This window comes from Lipotes vexillifer, unplaced genomic scaffold, assembly GCF_000442215.2.
Source record: "Lipotes vexillifer unplaced genomic scaffold, Lipotes_vexillifer_v1.1 scaffold15, whole genome shotgun sequence".
Lineage (NCBI taxonomy): Eukaryota > Metazoa > Chordata > Mammalia > Artiodactyla > Lipotidae > Lipotes > Lipotes vexillifer.
This window is the reverse complement of record NW_006784589.1, coordinates 777,671-796,102: the sequence shown is the minus strand read 5'-3', so window position 1 is coordinate 796,102 and position 18,432 is coordinate 777,671. Positions and strand designations below refer to the sequence as shown.

Here is an 18,432-nt window from a genome sequence, read left to right as displayed (position 1 = left end):
TGGGTTGGTAGTGACTATAAGTAACACAATCAAGGTGACAGGCTGGAGTAATGGATTTAATCTGAGAAGATCATACTTAACGGGATAAATAAAAGGTTCTGTTCTTGAAAACTAAAATCTAGCTGCAGAAGGGGTTTTGGCTGACACAACTTTTCACATGTACCAGTAGGAGGGGAATGACCAAGATAGCAAAAAGAATTGGGAATGTTTAGATTGCAAAACCAGGATTTAGGAGGTGAATGTATGGGAGGGGGAAAAGTTACGTTTAACACCAAGGAGTAGAAATAATAGTTGAAATTAGTGAAAGCTACAAGAAGACAGATTTGAGATGCACTTCCTAATGATCGTTTGGTTCAAAGAAGGAACAGGTTGTTTCTGAAGGTAGTGAGTTTCCTGTCACTGTATGGTAGGACAAAGAATGGAAATAGTGTGAGAATTTGAACTGGTGGGCTTTCGAGGTTCTGTGAACTCCAAGAATCTATGACATATGTGTGGTTCAGTGGGTAGTAATCTATTTTGATCTTTAACAAATTGACCTATTGCTCTGTGGTCTGCTGTCTCATGTTAGGACCAAATTGACATGCAGCTCCCCATGTTTATGTCTTTTTGTCTTATTCCTCCCCATTAATGACCAAATTTGTATTGATAGCTGCCTGACACAACACTGGATTGGCTTCCAGTTATCCTCTGAGCAGTGATTTGGCAAAGCAAATCATAGATTAGGGATACGTAGAGTTTTTAATCATTGTTATTTTCTTGATATGATTACTATTTCAGTTTTTTGCTCTGTGGTTCAAAAGATAATGTTTTTAAATGCCAGGTTTGGTAGGTTTTGGGGCTTCCCCATTTCATTATTGTTTATGTCTGATTTTATTGCCTTTTAATCAGAGAAAAAAGCCTTCGGTATTTCTACTTTTTAAAATGTATTGAGGGGCTTCCCTGGTGGCGCAGTGGTTGAGAATCTGTCTGCCAATGCAGGGGACACGGGTTCGAGCCCTGGTCTGGGAAGATCCCACATGCCGCGGAGCAACTAGGCCCGTGAGCCACAACTACTGAGCCTGCGCGTCTGGAGCCTGTGCTCCGCAACAGGAGAGGCCGCGACAGTGAGAGGCCCGCGCACCGCGATGAAGAGTGGCCCCCGCTCGCCGCAAATAGAGAAAGCCCTCGCAGAGAAACGAAGACACAACGCAGCCAAAAATAAATAAATAAATAAATAAAATGTATTGAATGTTTTTGTGGCCTAATAAACAGTTTTTAGAATGTGACCAGTATATCAATTATTTATATCATTAATTTTTTTCAAGTGAATATATTTATAGATATATATATACCATATACCTTAACCTCTGCTTACTGCATATTACGTGGACACATGTAGAGGCATAGCCAAACCCCAGGACTCTGAGCCAAGTCACGCTATAGCAAAAGCATTTGTCCCAGAGTACATCACAATAGGGATAGCGAGATAGCAAGGAAAGAAATCATAGAACAAAGGATGGCTTGATTTATTTAAGAAGGCGCTTGGTTGGCTAACATCTAAATTCAGGGAAAGTGGAGAGCCCTGTGAAGGCTAAGTCTGCTCTAGATGGTCCATCTTGGTGACTGCCCAGGCTTCAGTAATGTTTTGGCTGGGAGCTGCCTCTGTTCTGCATTTGAGACTCATTGGGAAGGAACCACTGGCAACTCATCTCATGTATACCTTCCCCGAGTCTTCTCTTGCCTCCTTTTTCTTTTTCAACTTGTCTGTGTCAAGGCTGGGGAAACCTTTCATTGTCTCCTTTTCACTCGTGAGATCCATCAAGAATAATTTAAGAGTCATTTTCGAGGACAGGCTGGGTGATCTATGAGTCATTTTTCTATGAGCCTAGGATACAATGGAGACCTGGAGATTCATAATTTAGCCACTGTCCTCTCCCAAAGGATCCCTTTGCCACAAATGCTGAGGTGACGAAGTCTCGGTGGTTTTTACTTTAAACATACCCCGTGATTCAAAGTCTTATTTGTTTCAACTCTCAACAATTATATAATGGAAAGGAGAAAGTGGACTGTGGGTTGGTGGGTTGCCTCCAGAAACTCGCATGGGCAACAAAAGAGAAGCACTGCTACATCCCCACGGTCACGGAGAGCCAAGTCTCATGATCTCACAGTCACAAAAGGGCCCTGCTTTCCGAAGACCGTTCAGCCAGAGAGTGTGCACTGATGTCCTGCGAATATTGCTCTGTGTGATGGCACTTTTAGTTGCTTAAATTTCCTCTTCCATTTCAGCTTTGATTTCCATGTCAATTAGATAAGTATGAAAATGGTACATCTACCCATCAGCTGTTTTCCTTTTGGCATCAATATAGCTATGTCATTTTTGTAAAAAAATGAATGCAACTTTTTGGAAGGGTCTTTGACCTGGTAGTTTGTGATGGATTAAAATATTTATAGTCTGAAAAGTAGCTGTGACTTCAACATAAAATTTCCATCTTCATTCAAACACTTTATCATAACCTGTCTTGTATCAGAACTAATCAAATCTGGTCTGTCTCCCCCATTGGGGTGTCATCTCTCAGAGTGCAGGGACCTTGTCTTGACAGCCTTATACCCTCCTAGGGCATAGCATATGTCCTGCAAATACCCCTTAAATATTTTTGAATTAAATTCAAACCAAAGGGGAGTTTTATTATTCGTTTAGCAGTTACCTCTAAAACTATATTCTGATTAAATGGTTAGCATGCATTTTGGTTACTTTGCTTATTGCCCTTATTGTATTTATGTGAATGAGACCAAGGAAGTAAAGTTGCCAGGCATCCTGGTTTAAACAAAGCTCCCTGAACACTCTATACCACCATCTAGTGGGAGGAAAACCTCCATGGTCATCAAGCCGGTTCCCAATTGAGGAAGAAACAGGATCTGTGTATAGAACAATGTCAATAGCAGCTGGCAGTTGAAGGGATGGGAGGGGGACACGATGGAGGAGATGTGTTTTCCTCTGATTAGCCACGTGCTTCTGAGGGGGGTTGCCTCTTTGTGCCTGGCGTAATAGCAGAGGAAGCCTTCTTTGTGGTTTTGCGAACAAGCACATCATGACAAACGCTGGGTGCTGTTCTTGGCTGTGGTTCTATTTGTGGGCTAGTAATTTAGGCTGTGAGACATTCCCATCAGAACGACACAGCTTTTAGAGGAGAAAAGTCACGGTTTTATTAGCATAAGTGTTACACACACACACACACACACACACACACACACACACACTGCATTGTTTCACCCTCTTGCTGATTCCCGATCCTGTCCCACTTCCTTGGTAGCCCTTTGCTACAGTGTATTGCCTGTGGCTCAAGAGAGTGTCCTTAATACAAAGCTGCACTTGGCCCTGCAGGAGGGGAAGCCATGGACTGGCTGGCTCAGCTTCTGATGGTAATCACTGGGGCTTCTCATCCAAGTTGACTTTCTTTATTCATAAGCAGGACCGACCGTCAATGTATACAAGTTTTTGTTTGAGCACTTGTTTTCATCTCTCTTGATTGGATGGGTGACTTTCTTTTCTCCCCACCTTTGGTGATGCTGGGTCTATTTGAAAGCACTTGATAGGTGAGTTTTGCTAAGAAGAAAAGAGCAGGAATTTGGGTACTGCCTGGATAAGGTCTGGGAGGGAAAGGATACAGAGCACCTTGTGCTTACTGTGGGATCCTAAGGGCAAAGGGTCTCTGGAAAGGACAAGAGGGTGAAGAGACAGTGCCATAATTGGATGGCAATGACCTTGAGCTTGGTGGATGAAAGAAGCATGGGTTTGTCCAGAGTTTATAAAATGGCTGCTGATATTTTTCTGGTTTTTATAAGGAAAGGAAAACTCTGGTGGGGATGAAAAGATGGGCTAGGAGAGCCCCCCCTCAAAAAAATGAAAAGAAAGAAAATGGTTATGACTTTGGCTGTGTCTAAACAAGGTGCTGTTAATGGATGCCTTTTTAGCAGAAAAAAGGAAAAGGAGTACCTTCAAGATGGCGGAGGAGTAAGACATGGAGACCACCTTCCTCCCCACAGATACACCAGAAATACATCTACATGTGAAACAGCTCCTACAGAGCACCTACTGAACGCTGGCAGAAGACCTCAGACCTCCCAAAAGGCAAGAAACCCCCCACGTACCTGGGTGGGGCAAAAGAAAAAAGAATAAACAGAGACAAAAGAACAGGGACGGGACCCGCACCAGTGGGAGGGAGCTGTGAAAGAGGAAAGGTCTCCACACACTAGGAAGCCCCTTCGCGGGCGGAGACTGCGGGTGGCGGAGGGCGGAAGCTTCGCAGCCGCAGAGTAGAGCGCAGCCACAGGGGTGCGGAGGGCAAAGCGGGGAGATTCCCGTACAGAGGATCGGTGCCGACCGGCGCTCACCAGCCCGAGAGGCTTGTCTGCTCACCCGCCGGGGCGGGCGGGGCTGGGAGCTGAGGCTCGGGCTTCGGAGGTCAGATCGCAGGGAGAGGACTGGGGTTGGCTGCGGGAACACAGCCTGAAGGGGCTAGTGCACCACGGCTAGCCGGGAGGAAGTCCGGGAAAAAGTCTGGAGCTGCCGAAGAGGCAAGAGAACACTGTTTCGGGGTGCGCAAGGAGAGGGGATTCAGAGCACCGCCTAAACGAGCTCCAGTAATGGGCGTGAGTTGTGGCTATCAGCTTGGACACCAGAGACGGGCATGAAACGCCAACGCTGCTGCTGCAGCCACCAAGAATCCTGAGTGTGAGCACAGGTCACACCCCCCACCATCCCTAGGAGCCTGTGCAGCACACCATTGCCAGGGTCCCATGATCCAGGGACAAATTCCCCGGGAGAGAACACGGTGTGCCTCAGGCTGTTGCAACAGCATGCTAGCCTCTGCCACAGCAGGCTCACCCTGCATTCCAATTATAACTACAATACCCCTCCCTCCCCCGCCGCCTGAATGAGCAAGAGCCCCCTAAGCAGCTGCTGCTTTAACCCCGTCCTGTCTGGGCAGGAACAGATGCCTGAGGGCGACCTACACGCAGAGGTGGGGCCAAATCCAAAGCTGAACCCCAGGAGCTGGGCAAACAAAGAAGAGAAAGGGAAACTTCTCCATGCAGCCTCAGGAGCAGCAGATTAAATTTCCACTATCAACGTGATGTACCCTGCATCTGTGGAATACCTGAATAGACAACGAATCATCCCAAAATTGAGGCTGTGGACTTTGGGAGCAACTGTAGACTTGGAGTTTGCTGTCTGTGACTGATTTGTTTCTGATTTTTATCTTTATCTTAGTTTAGCATTTAGCGCTTGTTATCTTTGGTGGATTTGTTTATTGGTTTGGTTGCTCTCTTCTTTTTTATTATTATTTTTTATTTAAATAATTTTTTTAATAAAAATTTTTCTTTTAATTTATTATTATTATATTTTTTCTTTCTTTTTTTCTCACTTTTATTCTGAGCCATGTGGCTGACAAGGTCTTGGTACTCCGGCCTCGTGTCAGGCATGAGCCTCTGAGGTGAGAGAACCGAGTTCAGGACATTGGACCACCAGAGACCTCCCGGCCCCATGGAATATCAATCGCCAAGAGCTCTCCCAGAGATCTCCATCTCAAGGCTAAGACCCAGCTCCACCCAACAGCCAGTAAGCTCCAGTGCTGGATGCCCCATGCCAAACAACTGGCAAGACAGGAACACAACCCCACCCATTAGCAGAAAGGCTGCCTAAAATAATACTAAGCTCACAGACACCCCAAAACACACCACTGGACATGGCCCTGCCCACCAGAAAGACAAGTTCCAGTGCCACCCACCAGAATACAGGCACCAGTCCCCTCCACCAGGAAGCCTACACAAGCCACTGAACCAACCTCACCCACTGGGGGCAGTCACCAAAAACAACGGGAACTACGAACCTGCAGCCTGCGAAAAGCAGACCCCAAACACAGTAAGTTAAGCAAAATGAGAACACAGAGATATACACAGCAGATGAAGGAGCAAGGTAAAAACCCACCAGACCAAACAAATGAAGAGGAAATAGGCAGTCTACCTGAAAAAGAATTCAGAGTAATGATAGTAAAGATGATCCAAAATCTTGGAAACAGAATGGAGAAAATACAGGAAACATTTAACAAGGACCTAGAAGAACTAAAGAGCAAACAAACAAAGATGAACAACACAATAAATGAAATTTAAAATTCACTAGAAGGGATCAATAGCAGAATAACTGAGGCAGAAGAACGGATAAGTGACCTGGAAGATAAAATAGTGGAAATAACTACCACAGAGCAAAATAAAGAAAAAAGAATGAAAAGAATTGAGGACAGTCTCAGAGACCTCTGGGGCAATATTAAATGCACCAACATTCGAATTATATGGGTCCCAGAAGAAGAAGAGAGAAAGAAATGGTCTGAGAAAATATTTGAAGAGATTATAGTAAAAAATTTCCCTAACATGAGAAAGGAAATAGTCAGTCAAGTCCAGGAAGCTCAGAGAGCCCCATACAGGATAAATCCAAGGAGAAACATGCCAAGACACATATTAATCCAACTATCAAAAATTAAATACAAAGAAAAAATATTAAAAGCAGCAAGGGAAAAACAACAAATAACATACAAGGGAATCTCCATAAGGTTAACAGCTGATCTTTCAGCGGAAACTCTGCAAGCCAAAAGGGACTGGCAGGACATATTTAAAGTGATGGAAGGGAAAAACCTACAACCAAGATTACTCTACAGCAAGGATCTCATTCAGATTCGATGAAGAAATTAGAACCTTTACAGACAAGCAAAAGCTGAGAGAGTTCAGCACCACCAAACCAGCTTTACAACAAATGCTAAAGGAACTTCTCTAGTCAGGAAACACAAGAGAAGGAAAAGACTTAGAAAAACAAACCCCAAACAATTAGGAAAATGGTAATAGGAACATACATATCGATAATTAGCTTAAATGTAAATGGATTAAACGCTCCAACCAAAAGACATAGACTGGGTGAACGGATACAAAAACAAGACCTGTATATATGCTGTCTACAAGAGACCCACTTCAGACCTAGGGATATATACAGACTGAAAGGGAGGGGATGGAAAAAGATACTCCATGCAAAATGGAAATCAAAGAAAGCTGGAGTAACAATTCTCATATCACACAGAATAGACGTTAAAATAGAAACAATTACAGGAGACAAAGAAGGACACTACATAATGATCAAGGGATCAATCCAAGAAGAAGATATAACAATTGTAAATATTTATGCACCCAACATAGGAGCACCTCAACACATAAGGCAATCACTAACAGCCATAAAAGAAGAAATTGACAGTAACATAGTCATAATAGGAGACTTTAACATCCCACTTTCACCAATGGACAGATCATCCAAAATGAAAATAAAAAAGGAAACACAAGCTGTAAATGATACATTAAACAAGATGGACTTAATTGATATTTATCGGACATTCCATCCCAAAACAACAGAATACCCTTTCTTCTCAAGTGCTCATGGAACATTCTTCAGGATAGATCATATCTTGGGTCACAAATCAAGCCTTGGGAAATTTAAGGAAACTGAAATCATATCAAGTATCTTTCCTGACCAGAACGCTGTGAGACTAGATATCAATTACAGGAAAAAAGTCTGTAAGAAATACAAACACATGGAGGCTAAACATACACTACTTAATAACCAAGAGATCACTGAAGAAATCAAAGAGGAAATCAAAAAATACCCAGAAACAAATGACAATGAAAACACAATGACCCAAAACCTATGGGAAGCTACAAAAGCAGTTCTAAGAGGGAAGTTTATAGCAATACAATCCTACCTCAAGTAAGAAGAAACATCTCAAATAAACAACCTAATTTTACACCTAAAGCAATTAGAGAAAGAAGAACAAAAAACCCCAAGGTTAGCAGAAGGAAAGAAATCATAAAGATCAGATCAGAAATAAATGAAAAAGAAATGAAGGAAACAATAGCAAAGATCAATAAAACTAAAAGCTGGTTCTTTGAGAAGATAAACAAAATTGATAAACCATTAGCCAGACTAAGCAAGAATAAAAGGGAGAAGACTCAAATCAACAGAATTAGAAATGAAATAGGAGAAGTAACAACTGACACTGCAGAAATACAAAGGATCATGAGAATACTACAGGCAACTATATGCCAATAAATTGGACAACCTGGAAGAAATGGACAAATTCTTAGAAAAGCACAACCTTCTGAGACTGAACCAGGAAGAAATAGAAAATATAAACAGAGCAATCCCAAGCACTGAAATTGAAACTGTCATTAAAAATCTTCCAACAAACAAAAGCCCAGGACCAGATGGCTCCACAGGTGACTTCTACCAAACATTTAGAGATGAGCTAACACCTATCTTTCTCAAACTCTTCCAGAATATAGCAGAGGGATCAACACTCCCAAACTCATTCTATGAGGCCAACATCACCCTGATACCAAAACCAGACAAAGATGTCACAAAAAAAGAAAACTACAGGTCAATATCACTGATGAACATAGGTGCAAAAGTCCTCAACAAAATACTAGCAAACAGAATCCAACAGCACATTAACAGGATCATACACCATGACCAAGTGGGGTTTATTCCAGGAATGCAAGGATTCTTCAATATACGCAAATCAACCAATGTGACACACCATATTAACAAACTGAAGAAGAAAATCCATATGATCATCTCAATAGATGCAGAAAAAGCTTTTGACAAAATTCAACACCCATGTATGATAAAAACCCTCCAGAAAGTAAGCATAGAGGGAAATTACCTCAACATAATAAAGGCCATATATGAGAAACCCACAGCCAACCTCGTTCTCAATGGTGAAAAAACTGAAACCATTTCCACTAAGATCAGGTACAAGACAAGGGTGCCCACTCTCACCACTATTATTCAACATAGTTTTGGAAGTTTTAGCTACAGCAGTTAGAGAAGAAAAGGAAATAAAAGGAATCTAAATCAGCAAAGAAGAAGTAAAACTGTCACTGTTTGCAGATGATGTGATACTATACAGAGACAATCCTAAAGATGCTACCAGAAAACTGCTAGAGCTAATCAGTGAATTTGGTAAAATAGCAGGATATAAAATTAATGCACAGAAATCTCTTGCATTCCTATACACTAATGATGAAAAATCTAAAAGAGAAATTAGGGAAACACTCCCATTTACCATTGCAACAAAAAGAAAAAAAAAGAATTCCTTAGGTAGGAATAAACCTACCTAGGGAGACAAAAGATCTGTATGCAGAAAACTATAAGGCATTTATGAAAGAAATTAAAGGTGATACAAAGATATGGAGAGATATACCATGTTCCTGGATTGGAGGAATCAACATTGTGAAAATGGCTATACTACCCAAAGCAATCTACAGATTCAATGCAGTCCCTATCAAACTACCACTGGCATTTTTCACAGAACTAGAACAAAAAAATTTCACAATTTGTATGGAAACACAAAAGACCCTGAATAGCCAAAGCAATCTTGAGGAAGAAAAACAGAGCTGGGGAATCAGGCTCCCTGACTTCCGCCTATATTACAAAGCTACAGTAATCAAGACAGTATGATACTGGCACAAGAATAGAAATATAGATCAACAGAACAGGATAGAAAACCCGGAGATAAACCCACGCACATATGGTCACGTTATCGTGGATAAAGGAGGCAAGAATATACAGTGGAGAAAAGACAGCCTCTTCAATAAGTGGTGCAGGGAAAACTGGACAGGTACATGTAAAAGAATGAAATTAGAACACTCCCTAACACCGTATACAAAAATAAACTCAAATGGATTAAAGACCGAAATGTAAGGCCAGACACTATAAAACTCTTAGAAGAAACATTGGCAGAACACTCTATGACATACATCACAGCAAGACCCTTTTTGACCCACCTCCTAGAGAAATGGAAATAAAAACAAAAATAAACAAATGGGACCTAATGAAACTTAAAAGTTTTTGCACAGCAAGGGAAACCATAAACAGGACGAAAAGACAACCCTCAGAATGGGAGAAAATAAATGCAAATGAAGCAACTGACAAAGGATTAATCTCCAAATATACAAGTAAGTCATGCAGCTCAATATCAAAAAAACAAACAACCCAATCCAAAAATGGGCAGAAGACCTAAATAAACATTTCTCCAAAGAAAATATACGATTGCCAACAAACACATGAAGGGATGCTCACATCACTAATCATTAGAGAAATGCAAATCAAAACCACAATGTGGTATCACCTCACACTGGTCAGAATGGTCATCATCAAAAAATCTACCAACAGTAAATGTTGGAGAGGGTGTGGAGAAAGGGGAACCCTCGTGCACTGTTGGTGGGAATATAAATTGGTACAGCCACTATGGAGAACAGTATGGAGGTTCCTTAAAAATCTAAAAATAGAACTACCATATGACCCCGCAATCCCACTACTGGGCATATACCCTGAGAAAACCATAATTCAAAGAGTCATGTACCAAAATGTTCATTGCATCTCTATTTCCAATAGCCAGGACATGGAAGCAACCTAAGTGTCCATCATCGGATGAATGGATAAAGAAGATGTGGCACATATATACAATGGAATATTACTCAGCCATAAAAAGAAACGAAATTGAGTTATTTGTAGCGAGATGGATGAACCTAGAGACTGTCATACAGAGTGAAGTAAGTCAGAAAGAGAAAAACAAATATCGTATGCTAACACATATATATGGAATGTAAAAAAAAAAAAAGCGTTTTGAAGAATCTAGGGGCAGGACAGGATTAAAGAGGTAGACATAGAGAATGGACTTGAGGATATGGGGAGGGGGATGGGTAGGCCAGGACGAAGTGATAGAGTGGCGTGGACATATATACGCTACCAAATGTAAAATAGATAGCTAGTGGGAAGCAACTGCATAGCACAGGGAGATCAGCTCGGTGCTTTGTGACCACCTAGAAGGGTGGGATAGGAAGGGTTGTGGGGAGACGCAAGTGGGAGGGGATATATGTATACATATAGCAGATTCACTTTGTTATACAGCAGAAACTAACACAACATTGTAAAGCAATTACACTCTAATAAAGATGTTAAAAAAAGAAAAGGAAAGAAGGAAAGCTTGTTTAGCTGTATGTTAATGCACGATGACAAAACTGGTAGAGCAAATTTTAGCACAAGAAATTGAAGAAAGGGACCCATTTATTACAACAACACTGCCATACATTTCTGTGGTGATGGACTTTTTCTAAAACATCTTCATATCTATAAGCTCACTAGGATGAATGAATCTGGTAAAGCAGGCACTATTTGCTGTCTTTTGAGAAACAGGGAATCAAGGCACCCAGCACAGTGTCTGGTGATAGTAGCGTCATGTGAAATCAAAGAATGTCAACTGGGAGGGCCTTTGAGATGATCCAGACACCTCCCCCCAGCACAGCTTTGGAGGAGGAATGTCAGGGCAGAGTGGGGGAAGTCCTAGACTTAAATGCAATGTCAACTGGTCAGTGAGTGAAGGATCCAAGTCAATAGTCTGTCCTTTGTCCCCATATAGGCTGTTATCATAACATCCACTACAACACTTTGTGGTGGTTTGTGTTCTTGTCTGTCCTCACCATTGGGCCACATGATCCTGGGGGGCAGAGCTTGTGTCTGATTCATCTTTGTCACATGGATGAACAGGAACCAGAAGCTCTCTGCTCTTCCTGGGTCTCTGAGCTTCTTCATGTTCTGCCATAGCTGTTAGTGGCAGAGTCAGGACTCAACCACAGTTTCCAGACCCCAGGGATCCTTTGCCCCTACCACAATGTCTATACTCATCAAGGTAGGTGGCATTAGATGTACTGGGCAGGTTGCTTTGGACTTCCTAGGCCTCCTGGGATAATCCCCACTGTATTATGGAAGTGTCCAGAAAATGAAGGAAAGAGGGAGTCTTCCTTAGTTCAAAGCCCAAGGCCAGTTTAGCCACTTTCTGTGGAATCTCAAGTGTATCTTGTGCACCTGGATGTTCTGTCCTTTGGTACATTTGCTAGGTCCCAGGTGGAGGTAGTCTGGGGCCGGTGCCTTGGGGGAACTGTGCCTGTCAGCGTGGGACCAGACAGCAATGGGGGCAGGAAGAAGTGATGGGATTTTCAAGGGGTTCTGAAACAAAACCCTTGCATATCTTGTTTTGCTCTTCCTGGGGCCTTCTGTTTGCTCCTGAGCATGTATTTGAGGCAAAGCAGAGGAGGTCTCATATTGGTCCTTCCCATGCCTCAGTATTAGCTGTGGTCAGCCTGAGAATGGCAGATGGTGGGTACCCAGGCCAGTGCATGGAGGCTCTGTCTGCAGGCACAGAAAGAGAGGCACAGGGGTATTACACCTAGGGTGTGTACCATGGTGTGGGCTTTGATATCTGTCCTCTGTCTTCTGGTTCTGCCCAGTGTTGAGAAGCTCCCATAAGGTTCTTCCCTCCTGAGCCTCCACTTCCAGTTTCCCACACCAACTCCCAGACCCTTAGGTTGGGTCCTGCCACCACCTCCCCAACCTGGCAATAGTTTGACTTCCTCTGGCTTATTTTCTCCCCACTCCATGCCAGTGAGATTCATAAAGTGCAGAGTACAAAAGGACCACATTGGAAAGCTCAATATCAGATGATGGCCATGTCACCAGCAGCTTGATTCCTCTTGATTTCAAGGCAGTTTCCACACGACTTTAGAGTAAAGCCACATGGTCTTGCCACGTGGTCGAGATATGCAGGGACCAGTGATTCTGCTTTGTTCTGGGTTGCTCATCTCGAAGAGACCAAAGGGAAGGTCTATTAGTGCTCAGAAGTTACCCAGGCAGCCTTATGTGCCCATATGAAGGGGCTAATGGCCTGGGGAGTCCAAGAAACAGACTTGGCATGCCCCTGAGGGATGCTAAATCCTCCAACCTCATCATGACAGGGAGACTGAGGTGAGCCTCTCCACTCCCATCTTTGCTGAAGGTGAGCGGCTCCTCAATCCTTTGAGGCAGCATCTTCTGCTCCAAGGGGCCAGCTGGATGTATGTGGAGTTACGTGACTGTGCTGGTCCGGATGAAAAACACGATACCAGTGGCGATAGTGCAGGAGGGGACCAATGCAGGATAAGATGGCACTGGCAACGTGCTGAAGTTCTGAAGGCAGCCTACTCATGGGAGTGGGTGGGAGCTCTCAGATGGGAGGAGGGAGCTGTGTTATCAGAGTCTGCTTTTGCAGTGACTCAGGTTTGGTTCTTCTTTATGGTGGGAGATCAAAGAGGAAGCTGATTTTCAAAGTGGGGTCTCTGGATCATGAAACGGGATGCATATGGGAGCTTCTAAGAACGGTCACCGTTTAGGGGTTGACAAATATTGTGGTGAGGGGGGGAAGGTTGGTGAGGGTCATCTGTCCTTCAGACCAGAGGTGGGAGCTAGGAACTGTTGCCCAAAGAGTCGCTGAGAGTCATATCAGAGAGAATGGAGAATGACAATGGGAAGGGTCCCTATAACTAAACCTGTTTAGTTCCTGTCTTGTCACAAGCCATGCTGTTTCATGACATTGTTTTGTCCCACTTTAGACAGACTACAATTCCTTTTGTCCAGACTGGGATGTGAGCTGGGAATGGATTCTGCACCCTCTCCCACCCCCACGGCCAGTACTCTCACCTGCACCAGGTCCGGTGTGAGGCGCTTGGCCTGCAGCCATTTCTGGAACCTCCCTGTTTTCCGCAGGACGCGCTCAATGCTGCAGGTCTTTGGGGCAGCTGCGGAGGCACAGATTCTCCTGTCCGAGATCTCGTTTTGGTGTTTGCTGACCAGCCTTGAGATCTCCACGGGGCGCCAGGTTTTGAAATCATCCGAGTAATTTACAGGGTAAGAAGGCAAGTCGTCGGGAGACAGTCCAGGGTGTGAGGCCAGCCAGTTGTCAAACCTGGAAGAATAGCCCTTTGGGGATCAGCCTGGGAGCTGGAGAGAGGGAGCAGGGACTAAGCAGGGACCAGCCACACTGCCAGAGCCAGCAGAGCCCGGGGACAGGGAGATGGGGGAGAACATCTGTTCTGATCCATTTCTTCTCCTTAGACTGGGAAGCTTCAAGCTCTTCCTGTGAGAGGACTATTTGTGTTTCCTCAAGCTTAGGGAAGTGTATATGTGATGTCAGAAAAGGTGAGGGATCTGCATACTGAAACCAGACTTTTATCTTCTTCATCCAAATGGCAAAGAAGGACTAGCCATGGCTTTCTGAACTTCTACTCCACGTGAAGGCAGCAGCTTTACATATGCTGGTACCTTTGATTCTCCTAATAACCCATCCCCACTTTACAGATGTGGAAACAGGCTTGCGGAGCTTAAGTGCCTTGCAAGGTGAGATAATATGTTGCTAAGCAGGGATGCAAACTCAGGGCTGTCTGTCAGAAAAACCCATGATCTTTCTGCTTTGCTACACTGGTTCTAGCAATGGCCCACTCTGTGAACAACGGCTGGGTCTTGAAACCACAGTTCTTGAAGAGGCTTCTGGTCCTGCACTGGGGAGGGCACTGCCTCTTCATATCCAACCCCAAAAAGCCCCATCAATTTTGCTTTCAGTCCACAGATAAGTTATCAGTACCAACCAAGTGTCAGGGAACAGTGGCTGCTAAAGGGTCACCAAATTCAAAGCTATGTGGGATCCAGGAGGTGTGTGATTCCACACAATGGAATCCTCCCCAGGGGAGAGGCACTGGCCTATTACCATCTGCTGATTTTCTAGGCACCACCTTGACCCTTTTCTCCAGTCATTCCTCCATCTGTGTGCCAACAGTTCCATCAGGGAAGAATGTTCAATCTCCTTCTGATTAATATATGAAAAAGTACTAAGAAAATGTGTATCTTCATTATTATTAATAATTGAGGGTTATACTGCAAATGAAAATTAGGCTTATATGTTATATATTTAATTTCTTTTTTTAAATTTATTTTATTGTAGTATAGTTGATTTACAATGTGTTAATTTCTGCTGTACAGCGAAGTGATTCAGTTATACATGTATATACATTCTTTTCCATATTCTTTTCTATTATGGTTCATCACAGGATATTGAATATAGTTCTCTGTGCTATACAGTAGGACCTTGTTGTTTTTAATTTAATTTCAATAAGAATCTTTAAATTCTTATTATTGGGCATTACTGGGCGACCTCATGATAATGAGTTTTGGAAGAACTAGCTCCAAACCCTACATTGTATTGTTTTCTCACTTATATGATACAGTTACCCTCTTAGGGTAACTAAGACTCTTAGACTGAAAACTTTTCAAAGAAGGTGCTCTAAGAAACTGTCAGTAAGTACCTTCTGCAATGCAGGACCATTCAAACAGCAGTGGAAGTAGGCACAAAGAATTCCATTCAAGGACATTGCCACAGATCTGTTTAAAAAGATCAGACACCGAAAACTTGCAAGGAATCAACTCTATTGGAATTTTTAGGACAACCATGGGAAATGATCCTCCCCACTGGGAGAATAAGGAAGGGCCTAGGCCCCCGAGGCAGGCCTGTTTCCTGTAGCTACTCTTGTTCATAGGGGTTCAAACGACCCCTCCCCAAGGGCCTGTGACTAAGGATTTACAACTAGGTGGCTCTCTTAGATAACAATAACAGCGATACACATTTATGAATCACTTTAGCGGTCACTTTGCTGAACACTTTATGTGCATTAAGTCAGTTAAACCTTTCAACAAACCTATGAGGTCAGCACTGCTATTACCATGCAGATGAGGAAACTGAGGCACAGAGAAATTCAGTGATTTGCTCCAAGTCACACAGCCAGGAACTGGAGGAAGTAGCCTTCAGGGCTCCAGAGCTTGTACTCTAAACCACTTTGCTGCTACTTAGTCCTCTATCATCTATTTTATGAATTTGTGCTTGGTAACAGACGGGGAACATTATTAGGAGTTATAGCTAGCAGGGTCCTTAAAGATGATTTTGTCCCTGTCCCCCTTCCATTTTATATATATATATATATATATATATATATATATATCAGCAAAGCGATTCAGTTTTTTATATATATATATATATATATATATATATATATAAATTCTTTTCCAGATTCTTTTTCCTTATAGGTTATTAGTTCCCTGCGCTATACAGTAGGTCCTTGTTGGTTATCTATTTTTTTAAACATCTTTATTGGAGTATAATTGCTTTACAGTGGTGTGTTAGTTTCTGCTTTATAACAAAGTGAATCAGCTATACATATACATATGTTCCCATATCTCTTCCCTCTTGCATCTCCCTCCCTCCCACCCTCCCTATCCCACCCCTCTAGGTGGTCACAAAGCACCGAGCTGATCTCCCTGTGCTATGCGGCTGCTTCCCACTAGCTATTTTACATTTGGTAGTGTATATGTGTCCATGCCACTCTCTCACTTTGTCCATTATATTTTGAGGATGAGAAAATTGAAGATGACTTGTCTGAAGAATCATAGAAAATTAGTGTCAGGGGAGGACAGATCTCAGGGGGCTTTGTCTCCCAGTTTGTGGGGGTGGCATGGAGACGGATGCCCTTCCCTGTGGGATAACCTCATTGTCCGCTTTTTCTGTCCCCACCTTCTGAGGAGGCTCTACTGAGAGGACAGCACTGACTTGGCAGGTGACTGTAATGGATCCCGGTGCATGTCCAGCCGTGGCTTGAGGTGTCCCATGAGGACCAATTGAGGACAAATAAACAGGTTTACAGGCCACACTTCTCCCCCTTTCCAAATGGTAATAACTTTGGGTTGCTGAATGGGAAAAAAACGAATATTCTTATAACTTTGATTGCCTACTTTATTGAACTGAGAAAATGGGCCCTGCTATTTATTCACTAAAATGTTAATATCCTAGAATTTGGAAAACCACAAAATAGAGGCAGAGTTCTAATCTTCCTTCTGAACTGACATCATGGGCATGTTTGTAGTGAGCCTGGCCGAGTTCCTCACTGGGTTAAAAGGTGGACAAGCAAGATCATAGTTTCCCAGAGCTGGAAGGAAGAATAAATGTCATGTGGTCCCATCCCTGCAAGCCCCTCAACATGGAGAGCAGGCTGGGGGTGTAGGGGAGAGTGACAACATTGGAACGAGAATGTATATTTCCTGTGCTTGCATCCAGTCAAACACTAAGTTTGTAGCCACGCCTTCCTGAATATTTCGTGCCTCTCTTCCCTTTTCTCTACCCCTCAGGACACTTAAAACATCCAGCATCTTTCCAAAGCTCTCAGGATACAGTTCATACTTCACAAGGCTCTTCCTAAGCCCATCTCGTGCTGCTCCCCTCACAAGCTTGCGACCATCCTTGGCTAAGCCGTATTGTTTTGGGCCTCTGAGCCTCCACTCACCTCGTTATGTGCTGATCCCTTTATCTGAGACACTTTCTCTTTCCTCCCTGGATAATCCCTACCCAACCCATTAAAACCCAGACAGGTATCATCTCTTCTGATTCTCACTCCCTCATCCCCCCAGTCTGAGATAGGTTCCCTCCCACATGCTCCCATGACATCCTGTGTAGGACTTTTTGTATAGTCCTCATACTCTGCTTTAATCATTGGTTCATGTCTCTGTCTTTCTTCAGGGCCAGGACTGGGCCTCCTTCAACTTTGTAACTAAGTGCCTAGCAGAGTGCTTGGTTCCAAGTTAGTACCCAATGATTTTAGTTGGATGGATGGATGGTTGGGTGGGTATTTGAATGAACAGTTGGTTAAGTGAGTAGAGGAATACATGGAGGGCTGGATGGATGGGATGCATAGAGTGAAGGTTGGGTGGAAGAATGCCTGGAGGGATGCTTGGATGAATGGGTGAATGGATGGATGGATGGGTACATGTATGGATGGTTGAATGTGTAGACGGATGTTTTTGCCATACGGTCTGGGGCGCTGAAGCTCCCAAGACCTCTGAGTTCATTTGAGGAAGTGAGTTAAAGCAGTAATTACTATCACCTTCTGAGATGAAGGAGAAAGACAAGGGCAAGGGAGAAGGGAAGGCAAAATGAAGCTTAATGATTTACTTATTTTGCTGTGAGTCCTCCACCACTCAGAAGTATTTTAAACATTCTTTAGGACTTTGGGAATGGGGGGTGAGGATGTAAGGCCATGTCGGTACAGTAAGGAAGGCAAGGTAAGACGTCCATCCTCGTAAGAGCTGAGGAATCCTTAGGAGTGATTCTGATCAGAAATACTGCCATTAAGTACCCCATACCCCACACTTTCACCTTACCTGTTACTTGCACATATGCAAATACTGATCAATCAGATCCTGGTAGAACTTGCCAGTTGGGGTGGTCACTTAGGATTTTATATATAGGGATATATTCAGTAGGAAGAATATGTAAATCAGGTTGACTCATTTTTCTAGCTTCCCTTAACTTTTTCATTCATGATTTGAAAGTCAACATGTAATGCATGGAAAACTGGTACTGAAAACATTCTAATGGTCAAAGATCATTGGTTGTGTATGGGAAGCATCAGATTCATGATTACCATTCTTGCCAAAGAAAAGATAGGGAA

The 18,432-nt window shown here is 43.2% G+C and overlaps 1 protein-coding gene across 1 annotated transcript in view; it reads right to left on the bottom strand.

The window, feature by feature from the left end:
- The window catches only part of DIPK2B (divergent protein kinase domain 2B), a 47,277-nt gene that overhangs the window by 25,081 nt on the left and 3,764 nt on the right, over positions 1–18,432 (bottom strand). The window contains exon 2 of the mRNA XM_007456956.1: positions 13,586–13,850. Coding sequence (XP_007457018.1) covers positions 13,586–13,850 — 265 coding nt within the window. The remainder of the gene's footprint in view (positions 1–13,585; positions 13,851–18,432) is intronic.